A 26,744-nucleotide genomic window follows, 5' to 3' on the forward strand; every position below is an offset into this window, starting at 1 on the left:
CGTTATAGATTTGCTGTGGGTTCTTTTTCCCGCCAAGCTGATTTCTCCAGCTTTTCCTTCTGACAGCCTCTCCTCGCTGTCTGACTTTGGAAAGAGTGTAGTCAGGTTCTTTTTCTCTTCCCCAGAAAATGCCTTGAGCTGGAGACAGGAGGCCTTGCCCCATAGACAAATTCACAGGAAGAGAATTGAAGATAATTTACAAGTGGCATTTTTCTAAATGCTTCTGGTGGCCTGGAGGCTCAGAAAGATTGGGGTCCACTCCTTGAGCATTACATGTTTACATTCTCTCTTTCTCTCCCACATGCATACACACACACACACACACACACACACACATTTTTAAACACATCTGGGAACATGCCCTTTTGCAATCTAAAGCCTCACCTACTAGATCTTGAACTACCACACTCCCCAGCTCCCCGAGGAGTGTGCCTTTGAATGGCTGCACAGCAGGGCATCATTTGATGCACCACATTAGGCTGGGCAAGTCCCCATTTGTAAGGCTGACGATTGAAGTCTTCCTAAGGTCTGTGAGTTCCCCAGCCCCCTCCTCCACTGGCTCAACTTTTGGAAGAGGAGAGGGGCCCTCCGTAAGTTCTGCTAGCAGCCTGTTAGAGAGCCTGCCCTTTGTACAGGTGAGGAGACAGGCCCGGAGCAGTTGAGAGGCTTACCCCAGGACATGGCTGGTGAGCTGTAATGTGGGGACTAAAACCAGGCTCCAACGCTGGGTGCTGTAGCAGCTGGAATCTTGTGTTCCCTCCCCTCTCCCAGCCCCTCCCAACTGCGAGAGGGGCTTTTCACACAACCAGGTTTATTCAGCAACACTGTTTCTCATTTAGGAGAATTTCTTCAACAAATGTTTATAGAGCAGCTACTATATGCTAGGCACTGGGGGATATAGCAGTGAACAGGACCTATACAGACCCTGCCCCCAGGAAGCTTCCTGTCTGGTGAGGACAATAAGCAAAGGAGAAACCAAACAGGAAGGATAAAAGCTTGGTCCAAGAAGGCCCAGGGGACTCCAAGTTTAAAGTGTCCCCAGCGAAGGCTTCTCAGGTGAGGGCCAAGCTGAGCTGGGAGGGGAGATACGAGCAAGTTACCAGGCAGAGGGAACAGTATGTACAGCAGCCTAGAGGTTGGCTTTGGGGACAGCCCCTTCCTGTCTGTATAATCTGGAGCCAGGGTTCCTCCCAGTTATTTTTTTTCCCCTGGGCATTTTGTCTTTGCCTCACTGAGATAACACTGTGTACATAATTTGGCAAACTAAGTTGAAAAAGGTCAGATATCATAAGCATTTACCCCGTTGTTAAACATTTGTGCTGAGCTTTTTAAAAAATGAGTCATGAATATTCCATCTAGAGTTTATGCCATGGTTTATCACCCTTTCCCTATAGTTGAACATTTAGGCTCTTTCCAAATTACAACCATTAAAATTAAGGCCATGGTGAACATCTTTTTGCACAAAGTTTTGCTTTGTGTCATGAATTTCAACTTCAGGCTTCTCAATGCCCCTTTCCCACTAGCTCCTTTACCCACCCCCAGTTTCAATGTCTTCCTCTGTCAAATGGAGATAAGAGCACTGACCTTACGAGACTGTGACCAGGGTGAAGTGAGGCAAGGCGTAACCAGCAAGCCTCTCTCCTGGCAGGCCTGGTGGACCCCACAGCGTTCACTCTTCTCCCTCCCAGCCTGCAGTGGGGAGTCTCATACACACCAGGCTGATGAGGCCTCTGAGTCCGGGGGGAGTCCTGGAGTGAACCCAGCCACACTTACTGAACTCCTACCAGGTCCCAGGTGTGGTGCTAGGAACTTGAGACACATTATTTGTGGCCTTCAAAACAACACCTGCAAAGTTGGGAGCATCATCTCCATTTCACAGATGAGGAAACTAAGGCCCAGAGAAGTCAAATGACCCCTCTGAGTTTACACAGTGACCTCAGGCAGCGGAGGACTAAAACCCAGTCTCTGGTACCCAGCAGGCCTCTCACGGGGCCCGTTTCCTCTTCTCTCTCCTTCTCGGTGTCCAGACGTGTGACAGGGGCCGTGTGGCCTCCACCCTGTGCTACTGCATGACGGTCAGCGGCATGGTGGTACTGGTGGCCGGGACACTCTGCTTCGCCTGGTGGAGTGAAGAAGATGCAGGTGCCCAGCCCAGCCAGGCGGCTCTGCCCACAGGACGCCCTGAGCCTGAGGCCGCCGGTCCACTGTTCAGGTCGGTCAGCTTCTTCTGCTGCGGTGCAGGTGGCCTGCTGCTGCTCTTCAGCCTGCTGTGGTCTGTCAAGGCCAGCACCAAGGGGCCACGTCGATGGGACTCATATCACCTCTCCAGAGACCTGTACTACCTCACTGTGGAGCCCTTGGAGAAGGAGAGCTACAGGTCAGTAGGGCTGGGTGGAGGCCACAGGTGGGGCATTGTCACATCATCATGCATTTGCTCAGCAAACTTTCATGGGGTTTCTCCTCTGGACCAGGCCTTGCCTATGCCCTGGGGTCTTGGAGGCTGATCAGCGCTCCTGGAAGAGTTTAAAGTCCCTCGACAGAGGCAGACTTTGACAAATCAGCGTAGTTAAAGCTGTGAAAGAGGACAGACATGGTTCTGTGGGGACATGGAGAAGTCCAGGAAGGCTTCTTGGAGGAGGTGGCAGCAGAGCTCAGCATACAATAGTAGCAAATGCCTGTATAGTACTTAAATGAGATGATGTATATGAAGAACTCAGCCCAGAGCCTGGCACACAGTAGGTGCACAACAAATGTCAACTTTTCCTCAAGTAGATAAGGTGGAGAGAAGCGTTTTAGGCAAGGAGAAGAGCATGTGCAAAGGCCCAGGGGTGAGGTGGGGAATGGAGACAAAACCTTGCATCTGGACAATATTTCTCATCTTTTTTTTCATTATCATTCCCTCTAAGGAGACTTTTTAGGCATTTTTTTCTTCATCCTCCCCCATGAAATGTTAATACCACAGATATACTACATAGTTGGTCTGTATGTATATTTGTGCTTTATATGTAAACACAGTATCAGCAAGGGTCCAAGAACCAATTTTTGCCCTATTGAGAATGCATGTATCTTACATGCTCTTATGTACTTACTCATTCACCAAGTATCAGCTGGGCAGGCATATCAGGGGCCTGCATACATCTTCCCCAGTCTAACCTACCTACAAGGCAAGAATTACTGTTGTCTTTTACAGAAAAAGAGGGTGAGGGTTATACAGCTAGAAAGTAGCAGAGCCTGCTGGCTGTGAAGTGTGCATTCCCCCACACCACTCTGTAAGCACTGGATTTGCATGTACTAAGGGCTAAGCCATATATTTGGCAACTGGCCTCGGACCTGGGCACCCTTCTTCCCTTGGTTAGTGGGAAAAATGCATTCTGAGTTAAAGTAAGTAACAGATTAGTCCCTGCTACTGGCCTGTGACTCCTTGAGGTCACAGACAATAAAGTATTCAACCGAAGCCCCTTAGTCCAATGGTCAGGCCTTAATTTGACTATTAGAGGGAAGGGCAAGGCCCTGGGGACTCTTCTCAGTTGAGAAACCTGGGTCTCAGAGAGACCAGTGACCTACCTGGTCACACAGTCAGTTAATGGTCAGTTGGAACCAGACTAGGCCTCGGGGTGATCTGGACTGGAGCCTGGCCCTCCCCGCCCAGCCTGGCCTGAGCACAGAAGGTAGGTGTTGTCTGTAGACACAGCCGTGTTGACCCAACAGGGTCCGGGACATAGCTGCATCTGTCAGGTGGGGCCACTTGGCCTTCATTCCCAGCCGGGCCAGGGAGGAACCTACCCAGGAGGCTGTGGGGTGCTCATGGCCCATCAGGTTCAGAGACCAGGTCTTAGATTCAGAGCTGGGGTGGCTGGATGTTGGAGAGGCTGCTTCTGCTAATGGCTCTTTCTTGTCCCTGGGGCTGAGCCACCCTGGCCTTCCTGCTGAGAGCCCAGCATCTGGGCCCCATGGGGAGGCCACTCAGCTGTCCCTGCCCCCAGGGGCCTTGCTCTCTGCAGGTAACTCTAGGTTAGAGAGAAAGGCCTTCTAGGCTGATGCCTTGGGCAGGTCCATTTCTCTCTTGGGGCCTCAGTTTCCTCATTTATTCACCTACTTATTCTTTCCTGCATTTCACCAACATTTACTGAGTACCTAACTACGCAGGGCACTGACAATGCAGCAGCAGTGGATGAAACAAACAAAACCTCTCCTCTCAGGGGCTCCCATCTTAAGTGTGAGCCCTAAATGAGGTGCCTGGATGGGAGGCCTCCTGGGACACCCCGCCCCCCCGACGCCTCAGTGAGTACAGCAGAAAAAACGTGGGTCTAGTCAGACACGAGGCTTTCAGTGTCTGCTTTTTCTTTTCGAAGCTCTGTAGGCTTGAGCCTGTTACTTAGACTCTCTGAGCCATGTCTAGTTCTTCCCCTGTCAATCCTGGAATTTTCCCTAGGATTGCTGTTAGGCTCAGATGAGACGATAGATGGGGAGGTGTATTCACTGCAAAGTTTGCTGTTCTTCCCGCACTTTCATTTTATGATGTGCTCTCATGCCTCCTGATCTGAGCCTCACTGCTTATGAGGCAGTGTAAGGATTAGATCCATTTTGCAGATGAGAAAGCTGAGGTGTGGAGAGATTAGGGGTCAGGGTTGGGGGAGGTGTGATGGATGGAGTTGGCTTGGGTTTTGCAAGCAGGCAGAGCTGGGGCTTTGCTGCTTCGTTGGAGTGCGGCCTCCACTCACCTGTGCAATGGCTGAGGGCTGCTACCCCCAGGCTTGTCATGAATGTGAAATAAGATTAGAGAGCTTGAGTGTTGGGCATACAGTGTTTCATCCCTGGTCCCTGTCCCCTTTCCCTACTGTGTTTGCTTGACTCGGCTGAATAGTGGAGGAGCTGGTGCCAGGCTCAGATCTCACGTCCCCACCAGGCTCCAGAGAGCGGGGTGAGCCCCAGCCTCGGTGGAGCTTTCTGTGCATGGGGACCACAGTGGCCAGCCCGCCCCACACAGCTGCAGGGGGCCGCATCCAGAAGATACCACAAATGGGCCTGCCCCTGAAGTGTGCAATATGGTCACCCTGAACTCCATGTTCCCCAAGTTTCCAGCCTTCTGGACCATGACTCTGGCAACCTGGGGCTGGGTGGGCCCAGCTGGCTAGATGGAGTGGCATGAGGGATACTGCACCTCTGCCCTCGAAGCAAACTTCCTGCTGTGGTCTGATCTCACCTGCCGGCTGTTGCCTGCTGGAGCGGCCCCAGGCATACCCAAAACCTGACTCATGTGTCTGGGGCTTGGAGAAGTAGAGAGCAGCAGGGCCGTGGCTGGGAGGTGAGCAGGGCAGGAGATGTGGGGTTCTGGAAGTCTAATCACCCATATTTTCCTGAGCGTTGTCAAAGCATTTTCCATTTTGCCCTCTCCCTGAATCTACAAAATGGGAATTGTTATCCTCATTTTATAGATGAGGAGAAAGAGGCTCAGAGAGGCTGTGAACATAGCCTAGGTCACACAGCAATTGAACCTAGTTTGCCTGCCTCCGGGAGCAATATTCTTTGCCTGCCCTCACCTCAAAGGACGCTGGGAGACAGAGGCGGGTGAGACCCCTTATCTGATTTCTCAGCTGCAGGGCTCCTGGGCTCCGGAGGAGGAGGGTCTGTGAGAGAAGTTTGCAAAAGCCCTGGAAGGGGAGCCCAGCTTGGGCTCTTGGCTGGTGCCCTCCATCATACTGGCACACAGCCTGCTCCATGACCTTGGTCACATGGTCCCAGTGGGCTGCTCTTAGGGCTGTGGTGGGCGTGGGCTGCGAAGATACATTGCCCATAGAAGGGCCATGTCCACAGGGGTGATGGGTGCTCACCTGAGGGGCAGCAAATTCCTGGTACAGCTGCCCCATCACCACTGGAGTGAAGACCCCTCCTGCCATCGGTCTTCCCCTGTCTAGACAGGCTGGTATAGATTGAACTAATTTGCTGCTGGCTCCAAACTGATGGCCTTGGGCAAGTGACAGCCTCTCTGAGCCTGTGTGGCTCCTGCTAGCAGAAGATAACTTTTGTTACCTACACCCCTGCCTCATGGAGACTTTTGAGATTTTGTTACCAGCTCCCATTTATGGAGCATGTGCTAAGTGTCCCTGTATTACCTCATTTAATCTTCACACGGTCCTGTGAGGTTGATGCCCTTATTGTCCCCATTTACAGATGGCGAAACTGGGGCCTAGGTTAATAGAGTTACTGACCCATGATCTCCCACTGAGAATGTGGCTGAGCAGGGAGGTGAACCAGCCAGTGCTGACTCATAGCCAGCCCTCGAGCCACCTGGGGTGGGAGGGGACTTCCAAGGTCACCTAGTCAACCTCCAGTATCTGGCAGTATCTTCCCAAAGCAGAAGCAGTCCAGACAGAGGATCAGTGACCCTCCCACCCCCAAGGTCCCAGGAGGGGAAGGAGCCCTGACTCCCCAGAGGTGACCCCCCAGGGCCCTGGGAGGACCGAGGCCCAGCCTCATTCCCATCAGCATTGGTGTGGCTAGGATGCAAGTGACCTGTTCTTGGAATCTAGTGGGCAGAGCCTGGTCAGAGGAGCCTCAGAGGATCTGGTCTCTACCTCAAGTCCCTCCAGGGTGGTTCATTTGGGGGAGGTGGGGGAAAGTCACAGGAAAACCAAGCTCTTTAGAGATAGATACGGTTGACTGGGTAGATAGTGAGCTCTCCGTCTCTGGAGGTATGCAAGTAGAGGTAATCACTTGGTGGACTTACCATATCAGGGTCTCAAGCATCCAGATGGGCAGGGGAATTCAGGTCTCACATCCTGCCCTGAGCATCCACAACTCCAGATTTTGTAAGGGAGATGATTACAGTAAGCTGGAAGTCTTTCTCCCCATTGATCATCACTCAGTCTTTCAACAAACATCCCCAAGCATCAATCCCTGGACACCCAAAGTCAGTCCCTGCCCTAGGGGACAACCAGCTGGGGTCAAGAGTGACAGAAGGGAGAGCACTGTGGGGACCCAGAGGAGGGAGTGGGAGATTCGCTCGGGGAGGTCAGGAGAGCTCCCCGGAGGAGACTCAAAGGACAAGTGGGGATTGACCAGCAGGGAAGGGGTGAGGGAGGTGGGAAGGACTTTCCCTGCAGAGAGAACTGAGGAGACAGAGGGTGTGGTGAGCCCATGTGGGGAACCAACTGTATGGAGAACTAACTATAGCACAGGGAGGGTGCAGCTGGGGGAGCTGAGGTTGGCAGGGGCCGGCTGATGTCAAGCTTCAGCTGTGTCTATGGGACCCTGGGGAGCCTACAGCCTTCCTCGCTCTCTTCCTGGCGTGCAGTAGGGTTTTGCCCCACCCCCTGCTCACAGCCTCTCTTCTGTCCCTGTAGGATCCCAGAGGTGGTAGCCATCCCCACTTACGAGGAGGCCGTGCACTGCCGACTGGCTGAGGGGCCCCTGACACCACCTGCATACCCCGTGGAGGAAGACCCGGAGCGCAGTGCCTCGGGGGATGCCCTGCTTGGGACCCAGCCCCTCTTGCCTCCACCCAGCTACGAGAGCCTCATCCTCGCTGACGGTGGCACCTCTGGAGAGACAACACCTGGGGCTGCATGCTCCTGCCCAGGCCCAGTTCAGACTGCAGGGGAGGAAGTTAAAGGCTTCTAGCAGTCCTGGAAGCCAGAAACAAATGATGGGCTTCTTCTAGCGTCTAGTACAGTGCCTGGTACACAGCAGGCACTCAACAGATGTTTGTTGCTGAATGCTGTTTTATTTTTCTATTGCCATGTAACAAATGGCTTGAAATAAATCCAGTTCATTATCTCTCATGATTCTGTGGGTCACCTGGGCCCAGCTGGGTGGTTCTTCTGCCCCACGTGACATTGGTGGGGCTGTAATCTTCGGGGCCCAGCTGGGCCGGCACGCCCAAGATAGCACACTCACGTAGCTGGCAGTTAGTGCTGGCTGTCAGCTGGGAAATGTTCTTGTGCTGATGAGAAAATTGGGGCCCAGAGGCAGAGCCAGGACTGGCCCAAGGGAACACATTGAGTTTATAACCAAAAAAACATGGACTCTGAATTCAGACCACCTGTGCCTGGGTTCCACCAGGTACCAGCTGGTGAGTGACCTTGGACAAGCGACTTTACCTCTCTGCCTCAGTTTCCTCATCTGTAAAATGGGAATTGGGAATTACATAGGCACCAGCCCCTACCTTAGAGAGCTGAGTTTTGAGGATTAAATGAGGTAACAGCTGACATTATGAGATCACACTGACCCTGCAGGCTCAGTGCTAATGCATCAAACAATAAATGCAGACTTCTTAGCGCAGAGGCTGGTGTCTCTTAAGTATGCAGTGATTGTTAGATTTTGTTAGTAAAGGTAACCCCCTCCACCAGGTGCCTCTGCTTCTATACCTCCTGTGACAGGGAGCTCGATACCTCTTCTTATATTCCAGATAGGCAGAAGGGTCTGCTTTCACAATGTCATATCCCATTCACAGATGAGAAAACCAGCCCAGGGAGGCTAAGTAACCTTCCCAGGGGCACTCAGCCAGCAGGAGTTCAGAGTCCTGGGGCTCAGTCAGCTGTGTAGGGACACTATTCCCCGAGGGCCTACCATTTACTGGGCCAGGCTCTCTGCTGTTGTTTCACATCCTCAAGGCCTCTCTGCTACAGGTGGTGGCCCCACTTAACAGGTGTGGAAACTGAGCCTCAGAGAAGTAAAAATCACAGAGAATAAAAGTTTTTCATGTAAATAAAGGTGTTTTCATTCAGGCCTGGTTGGGCTCCAGGCCTCGGGTCCTCCCACTTAGGCCTGGACCAGCTCGGTAGCTGCCTATCCCAACGCCCTGCCTCTGCCAGGGTCCCCTGAAGTCTCTTCAAAGCTCAGCAGATGGAATGAGCCTGATCAAACCCAGATCCATAGCATCCCTCCTGGGCTCAAAACCCTGAGTGGTTCCCAGCTCACTTTGAGTAATGAAAGCCCTAAAGCGGATGGTATGGGTGGGTCTGGGTCCCTCCCCTTGCTCTCTGCTGCTGTTGGTCCCCCCGTGGGCCTTTGCTCCTGTGTTTTCTCTCCGGAAGCTCTTCCCCAGGCTCACTCCTCATGCCCCTTGCATCTTTGTGCCTCTCTTCAAGACACCGTCCTGGACCACTCTGTTGAAACTGTTATCTCGGGCTTCCCTGGTGGCGCAGTGGTTGAGGGTCCGCCTGCCGATGCAGGGGACACGGGTTCGTGCCCCGATCCCGGAGGATCCCACATGCCGCGGAGCGGCTGGGCCCGCGAGCCATGGCCGCGGAGCCTGTGTGTCCGGAGCCTGTGCTCCGCAACGGGAGAGGCCACAGCAGTGAGAGGCCCGCGTACAGCAAAAAAAAAAAAAAAAAAAAAAAAAACTGTTATCTCACCCAGCCCCCTGCACTCCCAGCCTCCTTCCTGCTTTACTTTTTAAATAACACCTGTCATCATTTAACATTGTACCTTTAAAAAATTTGTTTGTTTGTTTGTTTGTTGTATGTTTCTCCCCACCAGTAAGCTCTCTGAGAGCAGGGATTTTTTTTGTTTCTTTCCTTTACATTTATATCCCTAAAGCCTAGAAACGGTGCCTGGCCCGTGGAAGATGCTCAGTAGATATTTGTGGACTGAGAGAATGAATCATAAATGTCAGCTATCATGATTGTTTCTGGGCCCTCTCTCAGCCATCTGAGCCAGATCTTGTGGATCTTCCTGTGGATCTTGTGGATCCTCTCCCTCCCCCTTCACCAAATCCTGGATCCCCATCCTGTATCCCTTCCCTTCCTCCCCGTCTCCCCTGTGTGTGCCTTATACTTACTGCTACTGGAGATGCAGGTTTGAATGCTGCCTTAGCCCTGACCTTTCTGTGTGACCCTGAAATGTGTGTGTGTGCGCGCGCGTGCACGCACGCACACACGCACACACACACACACCAGCTTCCTGTGTGAACCATGGGGATTTGGTTGGGTGAGGTGCGGGGGATTTATCAGGCTCTCTGCAATTCTGAAGGGGTTAATGGGGTTCCAGGCTGGGAAGCAGAGCTCAGCTTCCCTCCTACCCCCAAACTGAGGAATTTCCCCCAGGCAGGTGAGTTAATGAGTTGCAGGTGTGATTTGGAGGTACCACCACCTTTGCCAAGTGGGATCTGGAAGGGGCAGGGGGTGGGGAAGGCTGGGAGACCGGAAAAGCCTTTTCTGGTTTCCTCTCTAAGTCAGCTCATCTGCATCCCAACTGAAAGCCACCAAGGAGGGGCAGTGATTTGCTCAAGGTCACCAGCTCCTTGGAGGCCACGGAGCCAGTCTCCCTAACCCTAACCCTAATGCTGCCAAGCCAAGGGTCCTTATGAGACGCAGTGGCCTTGATGTGAACTGGGAAGGCCTCAGGCCGGGCAGCACCCTGAGGCTGGGTCTGTCACTCCAGCCCCCAGTAGGCACTGGTTTGCTGCCTGGTCTCTTTCCTCCTGGGCCTGGCTGACTGGTTTCTTCATCCATCATTCAGAGCTCACATCTGGTGCCCGCCACCAGGCCTGGGACATCAGGGACCCTCTGAGCTCAGGCCTCTCCCACGCTTTCCCTGGGCCCCTCCTTTGCCCTGTTTCCCTCTGCGTTGACCGGTGACCCCGCACCCTGGAGCTCGCCACCTCAAATCAGTTGGAAAATTCCCAGTCAGAAATTCCCTTGCCCTCCATCCCCTCAGCAACTAATTACTCTTTAAAAAGGGTTCATTTTAGGGCTTCCCTGGTGGTGCAGTGGTTGAGAGTCGACCTGCCGATGCAGGGGACGGGGATGCGGGTTCGTGCTCCAATCCGGGAAGATCCCACGTGCCGCGGAGTGGCTGGGCCCGTGAGCCATGGCCGCTGAGCCTGCGCGTCCGGAGCCTGTGCTCCGCAACGGGAGAGGCCACAACAGTGAGAGGCCCGCGTGCCGCAAAAAAAAAAAAAAAAAAAAAAAAGGGTTCATTTTAATCTTTCCCTCCCTAGGTTTCTGCTAGAGTCTGGCAACTGCCCCTCACTTCCACCATCTCCTCTTGTTTCTTCCAACCTGATCTCAGAACAAGAGAATCAGTGTAAAATTAAAATCCGACCTGTGTCACCCCCTGCACAACTCCCTGTTGGCCTCTGAAAGATGTTGGCAACCTTAGCCTGCCCCCAGGATCTTTCCTACCTATGCCTCCTCTCCAGCCTCCCTCTCCTCTGGAGCCAATAGCCATCCCTCCATTCCCAAACATGAATTGAGAGCCAACCAGTTCTAGTCCCTGGAGATACAACAATGAACAAAACAAAGCCCCCAGCCTGTGGAGCTCGAGTTCTAGGGGAGGAAGACAGACAAGAGACAAGATAAATAAATGATGTGTACAGTATGATAGATGGTGACGAGTACTACGGAGAAAAGTAAACTGGGAAAGGAGGACAGGGAACACCTGGGGGAGGGAGGTTCTGCAGTTTCAGATGTCACACCAGAGATGGCCTCGTTGTGAAGTTGACATTTGGACAAAGAATTGAAGGAGGTAAAGGAGGGAGCCACGCAGATACCTGGAGGAAGAGTTTTCCAGGCGGAAGGAAGAGCAGAGGCAAAGGCCCGGGGGTGGCTGTGTATTCCCAGGAGAGCATAGAGCCAGGGTGGCGGGGGTGGAGGGGGTGAGGGGAGATGTGGCAGGAGATTATCTCAGAGGGGTGAGAGGGTGGGCAGCATGGGCAAATTATCTAGGGCTTTGTAGGCCATTTTAAGTCTTAGCTTTTACTCTGATAGGGCAGGGAACCATTCCAGGGTTCTGAGCAGAGGAGTGACATGGTCTGACCTGGCATTTGGGTGGGAAAGAGATTTCAGCCAGCAAGGGTAGAAGCAGAGACTTCTTAGAAGGACAGACATGATGAGCCTCAGACTGAGGCAGGAGATGGATGGGCTCCAGGCTAGACATTTACAACTGGCCTCCTGTTCACACTTCCTGGGGTGAGAAGAAGATGGGCTCCAGCCCGGACATTCATTCCCAGCCCCCTGCTTACATTTCCTGAAGCAAGAGACAAATGGGCTCCAGGACTACATATTTATGAGTGGACTCCCATCTATAGTTTGAGATCTGCACCTTGAAATAAAAACAGCAACAGAAATAGGGTAAATAACCAGATTTTGGACATTTTTATGGCAGGGACAGAGAGGGGCTAAACCCTGTTAAAAGGTCAAGAGGTCATACATTTCCCATACTTGGGGCAATGCAAACATTGCACATGCACAGAAAAGCTCCTTGGGGGTCAAAAAGGAGGGGGCACCACCCCATAATATGTGATGCTAAGGCTGTCCCATAGGCCTCTGGGCTGGAATCCATTTTGGAAAAAAGTTGCACATGCGTGTTGGGGAGGACCGTAGGGCAGGGCAGGTGTGGAAAAAGAAACAAGATGATTGACCAAATGTAAACAAAGACCCGGAAGAACTGCCCTGTATGAATGACTTAACCGCCTCTTTACTACGCTCCTCCTCATTAGAGAGGATGCCCACACCCTTTCTCTCCAGGTGTGCATCTCTGCCTTGCTTCTGTCTTAACTGAACAAACTCTTTCTCTGTGTGCTCTCCCACTTGTTGTTGTGCTATGTCTCTGATAATAAACTTTGACCGGTTTTTACAGTTTTGCCTCCGTGAGAAATGCATTTTTCACTGGGGGCAAGAGCCAGGGGGTGTGGTGGCTAGGATTCCTGGTTGTCATCCAGGCTACCCAGGTTCAATTCCTGGGCAGGGAATTAAGATCTCGCTTCACGCCACCACTCACTGCCGCCTCTCTGAGCTCAAGACCAAGGTGACGAGCAGTGGTGGGGGGTGAGAAGTGATTGGATTCTTCTGTCTCGGAATTAGGGCCGATAGGATGTGGGTGTGAGAGAGGAGGTGAGGATGTCGGCTAGGGTATCCCGGTGGTGGTAGGATGGATCTGACATGGAGGAACAGGAAGGGGAGGAGTATGCAGTGTAGGGGTGAACGTGCGCATAGCATTTAGTGTTTTACCTCCAGCTATGTGTCAGTGCTTACTTGCCTCTGGGCCTTTGCACACACTGGTCTCTTTGCCTTGAACTGCTTTTCCTGCCCTGACAGGACTCCAGCTGGCTTCTCAAGAATCCCTCTTGTGAATCTATCCCTTCGTTCCTCCCCCTCCACCCCAGTCTCTCCCTCTGTCTGCTTTGTGCACCTGCTGGACCTCAGGCATATCCCAGAGCCTTTACCATATTGTGCCCCAGAAGACAGGACCAAGTGCCATCACACTGAAAACCCGTGTTCATCAGACACCTCATACCTCAGCGTCCTGCACGTAGCAGGCGCTCAAGAAGAGAGGGACGTGGGGCCTGGTTTGAACCCTGGCTCTGCTATTTATAGGTTCTGTGATCTTGGGCCATTACTGATGCAGAGCCTCAGTTTCTGCATCGGTCAAATGGGTGTGATGTTTCCCCTTCCTGCAGCAGCTCTTAGGATCTTGCGAGGACCCCGAATTCTGCAGACCGGAAGAAAACCGTGGTTGTCGCGTCCTCTGCTGGAAGATGGCAGACTCCGCAACCGCTCCTCCCCCCAACCCCGCTTTGCAGGGAAGGAAGCAGAAGTCAGAGGCAGGTGCGACGCGAACGGGAACCGCGGACAACCCAATACTTCCAATGCCCGGTACTCACGTGTCCCCGCTTAACCCTCACCGCGGCTCTGTGGAAGAGGTTAGACTAGACCCATTTTACCGAGCACCTACTTGTCCCAGAGCTTCTTACTCGTTGCCACTTCCCCCCTACCCCCCTCTTTTAAGGAGAGAAAAGGTGGAAAGGAGGCCGGGTCGTGGCGAGGAAAGAAAAGATGGGGAGACACGGAGAGTGCTCGGGTGACCCGGAGGACTCTCAGGAAGCCCTGAGGACCAGATCCGATCCATCCACCATGGGGCTGGGACTGTGTGGATCCCGGTCACCGCTCAGCCCCCGATTCAGTTTGAGGAGATCTTTGGGGAAATCTCCCCGGGCTCGGTTTCCTCGCCTGTGAAATAGCACGATAACCTCTTCCCTGCGCCCCTCACGGGGCTGCGGGTTTCAGGCATGACCTACGGGGTGTGAAAGCACCTCGCCAAGCGCGAGCTACGATGGCCACCAGGGGGCGCGAGAGGCTCCTGCTGGACCGCGACCCCGCAGATCCAATCCCTCCGTGGGCCGGGGCTTCAGGACCAGACAGGCAGGCTGAGGCCCCTCTGGGCCCCGGTCTCCTTTTCTGGGCGGGGCACGTAGCCTCCCTTCTCTGAGCCTGTATAAGATGATTATAATAGTATTTCCCTGGACGGTCCTGCCCTATAAATAATCCCAGATTACAAAGCATTTTTCCCTCCATCATGTCATTCCCTCCACAACCCCTGGGAGGTGGCCTAATACCACCTTCAATCACTGATGACAAGACTCAAGCCCAGAGCGGAGCCACCAGGCCAAGGTCACCCCGGGAAACAAACATGGATGTCACCTGGTGCCTCTCCGCCCTCTCTGACCGCTCAGCAGCCTCTCACTGGGAGGGTCCCCCAAGCTCTGCTACAGGGGACCGGCTCCGCAAACTGTAAATGCTGGGTCTGAGGGCTGGTGAAGGAGAAACAGCTTCACAATGAAACCCCAAGGCGCTGTGGGCAGCGATGCCAGAGGGTATCACGTGAGCACAGGTGTGATGTCGGGAACCAGCACAGCTTGTTTTGGGGAGGAGGGAGAGGGTGACGATCACAAACAGGAAAATCCCCAAACCTATGAAGTCAGGATGCCAAATGAAAGCCTTTTATCCTGCAGCGGCAATTCATTACCATACAAACAACATGTTAACATTTTCTTTTAGAGATACTGTTGACCCTCATTTTCCTATAATCCTGTAAGAGAATCTGATTTTTACCATCATCCTGTCCGCAGGACTGAAATTCCACCATTAGAGTGTCATTCTTAGGATGAAGGCATCTTCCTAGGTTAGGAGGCAAGGAAATTGCTGTTGGCTATTCACACCCTAGACGGGCATTTCCTCACCATGGCCAGCTCAGAGCCAGCAGGCCTGGCTGGAGCACAGAGTACGGGAAGGGGACAGAGGCACTCAGGGAGACCAGGCCTGGGGATAGACCCAATCCTGTGAGTTGCTATTATTATCCCCATTGTAGAGAGGAGGAAAACTGAGGCACAGGAGGTAACTTGACCAAGACCACACTGCGCCATAATAGAGGAACCAGAACCCAAGCCCAGGCAGACTGTCCAGCCACCAGAGTCTGCACGTTTAACCCTTGTGCTACAGTTAGGCAGTATCACCCAGTGGCAATGCTGTGGACCCACGGCCTCTGGGTTCAAATCCCAGCTACTCTGCCTTTTCTAGCTGCGTGACCTTGGGCAAGTTACTTGTTCGTATCTTCATTTGTAAAGAAGGGATAGTAATACCTGCCTCACGGGGTTCCTTAAATGAGTTAATATGTGTCACATGTTTAGAACAGAGCCATGCGTGCAGCTATGGTCAAATAAATAGGGGCCAGATGGGCACATGACCTAGAATAGTCTAGAATTCTTCAGGATTCTAAAATGCCAGCCTGTGGGACCCTGTGGGATCCTCCAGTGGCATTCTGATGTATTTGGGCTGCAGCACTGTATCTGCTTCCCGTGGCTGGATGGTGCGGGGCCACCTGTCAGCCCAGCTTGGCCCCAAACAGGCAAATGAGGTGATGTCAAAGCCTTGGCTGAGGCCCAGCCCCTGGAACCTCCCCTTCCTTCCCTCGTGTCTCCCTCACTCAGATTCCCACACACTCCGGAGGGCCCAGAGGGAAGGTGAGAGGGAGTGAAGGTGGGAGCACGTGGCCACCCAAGCGTAGCTCCTCCAGCCTGGAGAACTGGTGCTCCCAGGGGCTGAGCTGGACCCGAAGGGAGCCTCCCTCCCTCTTACCTGAAGCCCTGATCTGCAGCGATCCCGGAGCGTCACTCCTCCGGTGTGAGTGTGTGCAGAAGGCTGGCTGGTTCATTGGCGCCCCTCCACGGGTGGCACACAGGCCAGGCCTGGCCAGGCAGCGATGGCTGATGAGAAGACCTTCCGCATCGGCTTCATCATGCTGGGGCTCTTCCTGCTGGCCCTCGGCACGTTCCTCATGAGCCACGACCGGCCCCAGGTCTACGGCACCTTCTACGCCGTGGGCGGCGTCATGGTGATCGGGGGTGTCATCTGGAGCATGTGCCAGTGCTACCCCAAGGTAGGTGGTCGTGGGGACAGGTGGCCGGGGGGCCAGGGCCCAGGAGGGCCTGGGGCTGTGCCTCTATTCCAGGCATCAATCCCCCATCCTTCAATCATCTTGTAATCCTTTCCCCTTTACCCCTTCTTTTCTTATCTCCACTCTCCTGAACATCCATCCATCCATCCATCCATCTATCCCTTATCATAGAGATTGATCAGGAGCCCCCTGGATCTGGAGCCCTGAACTAGGCACCATGGGGGAGTCACAGCAAAACCCACCACACAGTCCAGGTGCTTGAAACCAGAGTTTATGAGGGCTTGCTGCCTGCCAGGCACGCCTGCATCCCTGGGGCAGTTCAGTCCTCATCCTGAACTTTTTGGTACCTTTGAAGTTCTATTTTACACTAGAGAAGGCGGAGGCTCAGAAAGTGAGGTTCCACAGCTCCTCAATGTCAGGGTTGGGATCAGAGCTCAGATGTGTGTCGCCTAAAGCATAACCCTCCACCTCGGGAGGGCGATTCCTGTGTCCCAGGGCTGCTGAGTGTTCTGGGTGGGTCAGCTGTAACCTTGATGGCATGGGTTAGGCAGCTCTATCTTTTGAAGCTTTAACGGACTCCTAGCCTAATAAGTGACTTAGTGATGGGAAGAGCACGGGTTTGGGAATCTTTATTTTATTTATTTTTTAATTTATTTATTATTTATTTATTTATGGCTATGTTGCGTCTTCGTTTCTGTACGAGGGCTTTCTCCAGCTGCGGCAAGTGGGGGCCACTCCTCATCGCGGTGCGCGGGCCTTTCACCATCGCAGCCTCTCCCGTTGCGGAGCACAGGCTCCAGACGCGCAGGCTCAGTAATTGTGGCTCACGGGGCCAGCTGCTCCGCGGCATGTGGGATCCTCCCAGACCAGGGCTCGAACCCGTGTCCCCTGCATTGGCAGGCAGATTCTCAACCACTGCGCCACCAGGGAAGCCCCGGGTTTGGGAATCTTGAGGTCTAGTTCCAGCTCTGCTCCAAACGCTCTGTGTGACCTTTATCTTTCTGAGCCTCAGTTTCTTTCAGCTGCAAAATGAGGCCCCGAGCTCCTATTTCTCCCAGCCTCACAGAGTTATTATGGAGATCAGAAAAGAGATGGGCAGTTTTGTAAACCGTAGAGTGTTATATTTAGGTGAAGCGCTGCCACCCTTACTGTTAGTGACCCTCTCAACAACCCTGTGAAATGGGCATATCAGGAGTTGTAATCTTTCAGTGCCCAGAGAGGTTGAGTGACTTCTCCAAGGTCACAGCAGCTGGTCAGATAGACCCAGGGAGACAAGGAAAGAAGCATGGATTCTAACTTGGGCTCTGCCTCTAACTACCTGGGAGACTTTGGTCAAGCCCCTTCCCTCTCTGAGCCTCAGTTTCCACATTTGTAGAATATGTGAGTCAGGAAGAGGGGGTGGGAAAGAGTGCGCATCTTAAGGGCCTTGCTGGGCCTGCCACCCAGGGCTCCAGGCCCCAGGCAGCCTCACACGCTCAGACACCTCCTCGCCTCTTGCCTGGATGGCCGTGCTGGGGTTTGGGAGGAGGGAGGAGGATCCTGGGGGCCTGGGCTCGGCTCTCCCAGTCCTGTCTCCTCTGTGGGAAGCCCCGGGCTGTTAGCGCGTTCATTCAGCACTGAGGCGGTCCCAGCTGGTTTGTGGTCATTTACTGAGCAGTTTACAGTCAACTCACCTCTCTCTGTTCAGTGTTCTGAGCAGAGGTCACCGGGAGAAGAGGGCCCTGGGGGACAGAAAGCTGATGGCCGGGGTGGGGTGGGGGAGTGTCCTTCCTGCCCTCACCCCCTTCACAGGGCTGGCTGTGGGCGGTGGGCAGAATGACCGGGTGGCAGTGGGGTTGAGGGAGCGGGTGGGGGGAGGAGAGAATATTGCTGGGTATTAATGAGTAACTGTTGATAGATTCACGTGTTCATGTGCTGTGGAGGTCGCATGGCGGGTCAGAAACGGCACAGGTTTCAGTGCCCACCAGGCCCTGACTCAAATGCCCCTCCCTGTGTCCCACTTCTGTGGCCTTGGCAGAGGCTCGCCCGGGCCTGGGGAGGAGCCAGTGGGGGCTTGTAGGTGGGGACCTGGCATCACACCTGGCCTGGAGCCAATGCGAAGGCAGCGTTCTCAGGACAGGTGTTTGTGGCTTTGGGAGGGTCTCTGGATGTGTGTGCAGGTGTGTGAGCACAGACGTGGGTGTGTGTTTCAGGGACGCAGGCTGTTAGGGCTGGAACACTGAAGGAGGGGAGGGAAGTGTGTCGTAAACCAGGGAGGTGTGCTAGACGAGGGTCCCAGTCTCCCACATTGTCTCATTGGAGCCTGGGCCATCGGAGCCCTCAGCAAATGCTGGTGCCCATCCTCCCTGCTGGATTCTCCCCTGCCTCAGTGCCTGACGAATGGGAATTTTCTGGATTGAAAAAAATATAAACATAAGGGAATGGAATTAGCCGATTATGATACGGGGGAAGGGGTAGCCAGTACCCATGGGAATGAAGCTGTCCCTGTCTTTGGAGCCCTGGGGGTCTCATGGAGGAGGCAATTTTCTGCCTGATGGGGAGGGAGTGGGCTTCACAGGGAAGATGAGCTGGGGTTTGTAGGTTAAGTAGAAGCTCACCAGGCAGAAAAGATGGGGAAAGAAATTCCAGGCAGAAGGAACAGCATGAGCAAAGACATGAGGTGAAAGAACAAGGCAAGTGGGTCAGCCTGGCTGCCGGAGGGTGTGGGGAGCGAAGTGAGGCGGAGAGGGAGTGGGGCTTGGGTCCACGGGACCTGGATGCCATGCTGAGGAACTTGGACCTGACCCTTCAGTGGATGGGATGAGGGAGGGCTGTGAGCAGCTTTACAGTTCAAGGAAGCTATCAGGCTGACATCTGGGAGGAGGACGTTTCAAGAGCAACCAGACGAGTGGGGGAGGCTCCTTCTCAGGTCCAAGGGAGGATGATCATCTCCTAGACTAAGGCAGAACTTGAACCCAAGGCTGTAGGAGCTGAGAAGACATTTCCAGTTCATCAAACATATAGTACCTGCTGTGGCTGGGCATGGCCCTAGTACTTCCATCCAGCTTATTTTATTGAATTTCTGAAGTAGACTTGGTCAGATTTGGTGGTCAGCTGGGCCTCAGGCTTGAGAGGGAAGGAGGAATCGGGGCAAATCTAGCAGGTGGGACCGTCAGGGATGCTGTGCCCATTAGCTGAGATGGGGCAGGGGAACTGGGAGAAGGGGAAGGATTGTCTGGGAAAGCAGGGCCTCTCCCTGTCTGGCTTCCGATTCTGCCTACAAGTTGCCCTCTCCCCACTCCTGCCTGCTCTGCTGGAGCCCAGGACCAGGCCCCTGATTGGTGGTTGATGGATTGGTCCTCTCCATGGGTCTCCCTCCATCCCACTGTTCCCTCCCTTTGGGGACTGCTCAAAACTCTGCCTGAACACAAATCTGGCTATGTATTCTGCTGAGAACTCCTCCAGGGCTCCTATTGCTTCTGGATTAAAGGCTGAATTTCTTAGTCTGATGCTCTGGGGTCTTTATGATCTGATCTCCCCTCCCCAGCGTCAACTCTGCCTGTCACCCTTTCTTAAAAGAACTTGTGTTGTAAGATTCTCAGGACTTTTCTTCTCCTCCAGGCTTTTCACAGTGACAATGATAATGATGCTGTAGAGTGATAATGATGATGGTGATGGTGATGGTGATGCAGGCGCTGGTGCTGATGTTGATGGTGATGACATCATTATGATGTTGATGGAGATGGTGGGTGGTAGTGGTGGTGGTGATTATGATGATGATGAGGAGGAGGATGACTGGAGGAAGGGGCAGCTTCTAGGAAATACAGAGTCAGCTGGCAAGTGCAGGACATACTAACTGGGTGTGGAATATACCCAGGCCCCTCCCTCATTTCCAGACATCTGGGGGAAGCTTACCCCTCACAGGAGTTCTAAGAACACATCCATCTATCATTCCATTCTCCGCAGCAGGACTGGGTGCTTTCCTGGTGCAGACAAGTGCCTTTCTCTCACCGTGCTCTATGGGAAGGGAGAAAAGAGGTTGCTATTTATGAACCTGACATAACACAATAGGGTCTCATCAAATATTTGTTGAACAAATTTTCAGCTGAGGGGAACAAGACTCAGAGAACTCAGGTAACTTCATCTTCAGTAGCATCAAACTATGATTTACTGAGCAGCTACTGTGTGCCAGGCTCTGTGCTGGGGGACTCCTTATATGTTATCTCATGGAATCCAGGAGACAGGCATTACTAGTCCTACTGTTTTATTTATTTATTTTTTTGTTTCTGTTTCTGTTTTTGTTTTTTTGCGGTACGCGGGCCTCTCACTGCTGTGGCCTCTCCTGTTGCGGAGCACAGGCTCCGGACCCGCAGGCTCAACGGCCATGGCTCACGGGCCCAGCCGCTCCGCGGCATGTGGGATCTTCCCAGACTGGGGCATGAACCCATGTCCCCTGCATTGACAGGCGGACTCTCAACCACTGTGCCACCAGGGAAGCCCTAGTCCTACTTTTTTAAATTGTAAAATATACACACATAAAATTTACCATCTGAACCATTTTTAAGTGAGCAGTTCAGTAGTGTAGGCACAACCTCAGCCATCCACTTCTCTGTGCTCCCCACCGCAGCCTCTGTCTGTGTCAAGAAACACATGAACTGCTTCCCACTCACTCACCAGATGCGGACGAAGGGCCTACTCCTGGTAGGGCAAGTGCTGGGCACTGGATGAGGACCCCTGGCAATGCCAAGATATGACCTCCCCCAGGGCAGGGGTGTTCATCTCATTCACTCATGGTTGCCCCCTAGTGCCTAGAAGAGTGCCTGGCACACAGCTGATGCTCCATGGGTGCTGGGTGAATGAAGAGCCAGTGAGAGAAGAACCCAGAGGTCCAGCCGGCCACAGGTGCTGGGCCCTGAGCAGGCACCCTCCTGTCAAACGGAGTGGCCTCCCTTGTCAGGCCTCTCTCCTAGGGTATGTGGAGAAGTTAGGCCCGTGCTCTGGGGGAGCAGGGACCACGGATGTGTGTGGGCAGCTGCAGAGAAGCCTTCTCCCCTGCAGATCACCTTCGTACCCGCTGACTCTGACTTCCAAGGCATCCTGTCACCGAAGGCGCTGGGCCTGCTGGAAAACGGGCTCACTGCTGAGATGAAGAGGTGGGTGCCGGGCCCTCTGGGGCGGGGGTGGGGCAGTGGAGGGAGGGGAGGGGTAGTGAGCCCCTCAGGCCAGTCTTCCCCCTGCCAAGGACGGGGGGCCGGAGGGGTGGGCGGTGTCTCCCCCCCGCCCCAGGCTCTGGCTTTGCCTTCCCACTTACTGAGAACATACTATCAGAAATCATGGATTGTTTTGACCTCTCAATTCTATGAGGTGAGCTTTATTATTACCATTTCACAGATGAGGAAACTGAGGCTCAGGGATTTTTGTCCTGTCTCGTGGCAAAGTAGAGGCAGACCAGAAATCAAAAATAGGTGTGACCCTAAATCCCACGCAGCGGTGACTCCAACTACTGTAGCAAACAAGAGGCATGATGATGGCCAAGGCACAGCCCTGGGGCCCTGCTACTTTTTGGCTGGGTGACTTTGGGAAAGCAACCTGCCTCTCTTTGCCCCATCTGTGAAATAAGGATACTAATAGTACCTTCCTCCTAGGCTTCAGGGAGGGCTAAGTGAGATAATACAGCTGTCCCTCAGTATATGTAGGGGATGAGTTCCAGACACCCTCTCCCACCAAGTACACCAAAATCTGCAGATGCTCAAGTCCCTTATATAAAATGGCTTAGAATTTGCTTGTAATCTATGTACATCCTCCCATATGCTTTAAATCATCTCTAGGTTACTAATAATATTTAATACAATGTAAATGCTATGTCAATATTTGTAAATACAGTGTAAATGCTATGTAAGTAGTTGCCAGTGTGTGGCAAATTCAAGTTTTGCTATTTGGAACTTACTGGAACTTAAAAAAAAATATTTTAGATCCATGGTTGGTTGACTCTGCGGATGCGGAACCTGTGATATGGATGGTGGACTTTAATAAGCAAAGTGCTAAGAACAGAGCCTGGGGCATACCGGGCCCTCTATAAGTCTTTGCCATCATTAGTAGGAAGTGCTTCCAAAGCACCAGAGAGCAAGTCAGGCATTTTGTGTCCATTTCTTCTTTCAGTCCTCATAGAAACCCTGTGAAGTGGGGGGGTGGGTGGCAGGACCGTTACACAGATGTGGAAACTGAGGCTCAAGAAGTGCAATCACAAGCCCCAAACCTCACAGGGAGTCAACACCAGACCAGACCTGGGTGGGTGGGTGGGTGTGGGGGCCAGCCTCAGGACTGGTCCCACAGGGAGAGCTGCTAGAACAGAGCTGGGGCTCAGGCCACCCTGAGCCTGCACTCCTCCCTGCTTCTCCCAGCCCTGGACTGTAGAGAGCAGTGGAGAAAGTGGTGCTTGGAGCCCCAGTACCACCCCCTAGGTCTGCACCACCTGGGCAAGCCAGCTAAGGTGTCTGTGCCTCAGCTTCCTCCAGTATCTCCCAGAGTTACAGGGAGGGTTAGATGAGCTAACTGATAGAGCCCGGCCTGCAAGGAGCACTCAGTAGCTGGTTCTTACTGTTGCTCTGTCCTCATCTGAAAAGCGGGAACGACCATTCTGCTTCAAGGTGTCGTTCAGAATAAATGGGATGATAAATGTAAAGGCTTCAGGCCACCGTCTAGAACCCAGCAAACGCTCAGTCCACGCGACTGGTCTTCATTTGACAGTCGCAACCTTGGAGTTAACTTTGGAGACGCAGGTGAAAGGAACACTGGACTGAGGGTCTGAGCGCTGCCACTCAGCTTAACTTGTTGGGCCTCAGTCTCCTCATCAATGAACTGGGTACAGTAACCACCCGCAGAGGCTTCTCTGAAATCGGGGGAGAGCCGGTGCGCGGAGCAGGTGGGCCAGGGGACGGCACTGACCTCTGTTGATCGAATCTTTGCCCACCTGCCTGTTCTCTCTCCCGCTGTCTGCTGTGCCCCCGCCCAGTCCCCAGACCCCCTACGTCAGGCTGTGGGAGGAAGCCGCCTACGACCAGAGCCTGCCGGACTTCAGCCACATGCAGATGAAGGTCATGGGCTACAGTGAAGACCCCCACCCCATCCTGGCTCCTAAGCCGGGACGGCCACAGCCAGGAGCCAGCGATGGAGGAGAAGGTAGCCCTCGCGACCCTCAGGCCTTGTTGGAAGCCGCCGTGGTCATCCACAGGGGCTCGGACCAGGACGAGGGAGAAAGAGACCCAAGTCAGGGCAGGCCCGGGTGAGTGCACAGAGTGCAGGGGCGCTGGGGTGAAGGAGGAGGGGTGTGGCCACTGAGAGGTGGCTGGGGACACTGGGGAGTAGAGAGGTTGGGGACACCCTGAGAAGCAGCAGGGGTAGCAGACACTTGGGTCTCGGCTTAGATGGGCCTGAGTTCAAATCCCAGCTCCTCTGCTGTGTAACCTTCGGATGTTCCTCACCTTCCCGAGCCTCAGTTTCCCCACATGGGAATAATCGGTCCTACCTCAGAGTTGTCCGAATACTCGCCATGAGTATTTGGGGCCAGGGCAGGGAGCCAGAGGACCTGAGTTCAAATCCAGGCTCTGCCACTGATGTGCTCTGTGACCTCAGTCAGGTCATTCCCCGCCCCACCCTGTCCCCAGCTGTTCATGAACTGGGTTCCTCATTCATCCACGTAGTCACTCATCCACCAGCATTACTGGGTACCTACTCCCTGCCAGCCCTTGACAGCCCCTACCCTGTGGGAGCTCCTCGTCCAATGGGGGAGGCACACAAGGGAACAGAAGGTGACACCCAGTGTGACAGGGATCGTGGACCCAGAGGAGACCTCCAAGTGATTGGAGAGGCAGAGGAGTGACCTGGTTTGGATAACATAATAAAGGCCCATTCCTTGAGCACCTACTATGTGCCAGGCCTTGTGCAATGTGCTTTGCATACATTATCTGTTGTAAATCTCAGGGATAAACATAGGAGTGAATGCTATTACTTCCCCCATTTTACAGAGGAGGGAACTGAGGCCCAGACAGGTGAACTCACCTACCCCGGGCCTTGCAGCTAGTGGGTAGGATTTGGACCCAGGAAGTCTGACTCAGAGCTCCCCTCGCCCTTTCCGCCTTTGCCCCTGCAGCTCCCCGACCTGTCCCCAGGGACCTGCGCCCTTGGCTTCCTTCCAAGATGACCTGGACGTGGGCTCCAGTGAGGGCAGCAGCCTCAACCTGGCACCATCTGAGGGGGCGGAGCCCCAGCCTGCACCCCCGGAGCCCCAGGCTTGCAGGTGCCGGCTGGACCGCTTCCATGACTTTGCCCTCATTGATGCCCCAACGTTGGAGGATGTGCCTCCAGAGAAGCAGCTACAGGTGGCAGCCCTGCCCAGCTCCTGGCAGAGACCCCCAAGGACAAAGCAGGAGGAAGAGGAGGCTTCGGACGCAGGTACAGAGGACCTGGAACAGGAAGAGGAAGACTTGTACTACGGGCTTCCCGACAGCCCTGGGGACCCCCTTCCGGACAAGGAACTGGGCTTTGAGCCCGACGCCCAGGGCTGACATGGAACTGCTCCCTGGGTTTTAGCCTGGCTCCGGGGCTAACCCCACTGTGACCACACAGGACTTCAATTTCACTACCTGCAAAATGGGGTTAGATGGAGGCTCACAGGAGACAGTGGACCCGAGAGCATTTTGAGAACTGCACAGAAATGCACAGGGAGGAGATGATTACAGTATTGGGCCATTGCTGTTCCAATTATTAATACTTTTTGTAAAGCTTTGAAGGTAAAATATGATTAGTTGAGAAGATCTGCAGCAGCCAGGGCCCTCAAGAGCCCTTTCTGCCTCCCCCCAGAGCTGGCCTCTGAACAGGAGCCCTCCTGGGTGCTACCCCCGTGTCTCCGATCCTCTGTGAAGGCCTCTCAGGGTTCTTGTTCCTGTTGCGTCTTTTAGTCCAGCTGGGGGATGGCGTGATTTGTCTTCACTCAGAGCTAACGGCCCCGGCCCACATCCCTCCTGTGGCTCCTGTAGCTCTGGGATCCAACACCTTCCATGAGTGACCTCTGCTGACCTCCCAGCTTTCTCCCTGGTCGGCCCCACCCCACGCTCACCCTGCTGCCCCATGCCCTTGCTAAACTGTCTCCTCTGCCCAGATGTCCTTTGCCCCTGTCTGCCTGGCAAATTCAGGCTCATCCTTCAAACCTCTGCACAGACATCCCTCTTCTGAAAGCTTTTCCTGATGTCACCGCTTCTGGGCCGAGTCAGTCCTGGCTCCCGTGTGCCACCCCTGGGGCATCTCTAGGCCTTGCATATTTATCATGGAGCAAGGCTGCCTGCTCAAGGTCAGCACCTTTGCTTTACTCACCTCGGTCTCTCCTGTGCCCAGCTGGTGGTCACTGAGCATGTACAGAAGTGACCAGAACCCATGAGCCTTTTGCAGGGAATGCTGCCTCCCCCACTTCCCTGAGTCTCAGACTCCTGACTTAACTAATTTGGTTCAGGTGGCATTTACTGGGCATCTACTGTGTGCCAGGTGCTAAGCTGGGATCTTTAGGAGGAAAGAGACACAAACTGATGACAGCTCTCACCCTCGAAGGGCTCCCAGTCCACTGAGCCTGGTGTCTTGTAAGTTAGCACAGAGTGCAGAGCAGAAACTGAGGTGGGAACAGAGGAGTTAAGAACTGTCACACCAGAAGCAGCAGAGTGACACTCACACAACCGTTGGGGCCATCGAGCGCAGGGACAAATAGCTCCAGATGCCTGAGCAGCCCCTGGAGGTATCACCGTATGATAGCATCACCGAGTGACGCTTTTCTTAGGCTGATCTCTGCAAAACCCCTCTGGGCCCCATCAAAGGGATGGTGGCACTACCTCATCCTACGTCCCCACGTTCAGAGCTTGCAGCCTGGGCCTCCTGGGAGGGCTGGTCTTCACCTGGGCTGGGCCTCTGGGTCAGGGTTGGGGTCACGGCCAAGGGAAGGGCACAGCCCTGGGACCCCCTCCCTCTCCTTTATGGGTCATTGCTGCTACCTCCTGTAGGAAAGCCTCTGCTGTAATAGATGTTCCTGCTCACGGCCCGTTCCTGCGCTCTGCTCACTCACGCAGGGAAGGGGTGACCCGCATCAGAAAGAACACCAGTGTGAAAGGCTAAAATAAAGAAGTTTTCAGTGTTTAGAGCGGTCACCTTCATTCACCTGCAAATGCTTTTATGTGAACCCCTCCCACGCTCCCAGTCCCCCTCTGGGCAGGATAAACGAGGCATCCAGAGAGTTGAGGGGACTCTCTGGAAAGCCAACACCAAACACGGTGGCATAGACAGCTGGGACAGCTGTGTGCGTGGAAACTTGGGTGTGGCCCACGCCTAGGCATCACACTGCAGGGCACCCCCAGACCTCAGCAGAGAACCAGGAGTCTCTGGCTGCCAGGCCCGTCCACAGAGAGAACCCTGTGCCCGGGAGGGCGCAGGGACAGAGATGGTCGGGCCAGGCTTCGACCCCCATCCGGCTCCCCCGCTTTCTTGCTGCTTGATTGGGAGACCACTCGCCTGGCCTGCCTGGGACAGTCCTGGTTTAGGCCCACTGTCCC

At 53.9% G+C, this 26,744-nt stretch overlaps 2 protein-coding genes across 2 annotated transcripts; both read left to right on the forward strand.

Annotated features, from left to right (window-relative positions):
* Positions 1-464: 464 nt before the first annotated feature.
* Positions 465-7,620, forward strand: TMEM61 (transmembrane protein 61). Its single transcript, XM_060119288.1, has 3 exons — positions 465-635; positions 1,980-2,377; positions 7,344-7,620. Exons 1-3 carry the CDS (start codon positions 465-467, stop codon positions 7,618-7,620), a joined length of 846 nt encoding a protein of 281 aa, XP_059975271.1.
* An 8,361-nt stretch (positions 7,621-15,981) lies between these two features.
* Positions 15,982-24,719, forward strand: BSND (barttin CLCNK type accessory subunit beta). The gene is made up of 4 exons (XM_060083920.1): positions 15,982-16,158; positions 21,214-21,307; positions 23,161-23,437; positions 24,305-24,719. The coding sequence occupies exons 1-4, from the start codon at positions 15,982-15,984 to the stop codon at positions 24,717-24,719; spliced, it is 963 nt and encodes a 320-aa protein (XP_059939903.1).
* The last annotated feature ends 2,025 nt before the right edge of the window (positions 24,720-26,744 follow it).

This window comes from Mesoplodon densirostris, chromosome 2 (assembly GCF_025265405.1).
Source record: "Mesoplodon densirostris isolate mMesDen1 chromosome 2, mMesDen1 primary haplotype, whole genome shotgun sequence".
NCBI lineage: Eukaryota > Metazoa > Chordata > Mammalia > Artiodactyla > Ziphiidae > Mesoplodon > Mesoplodon densirostris.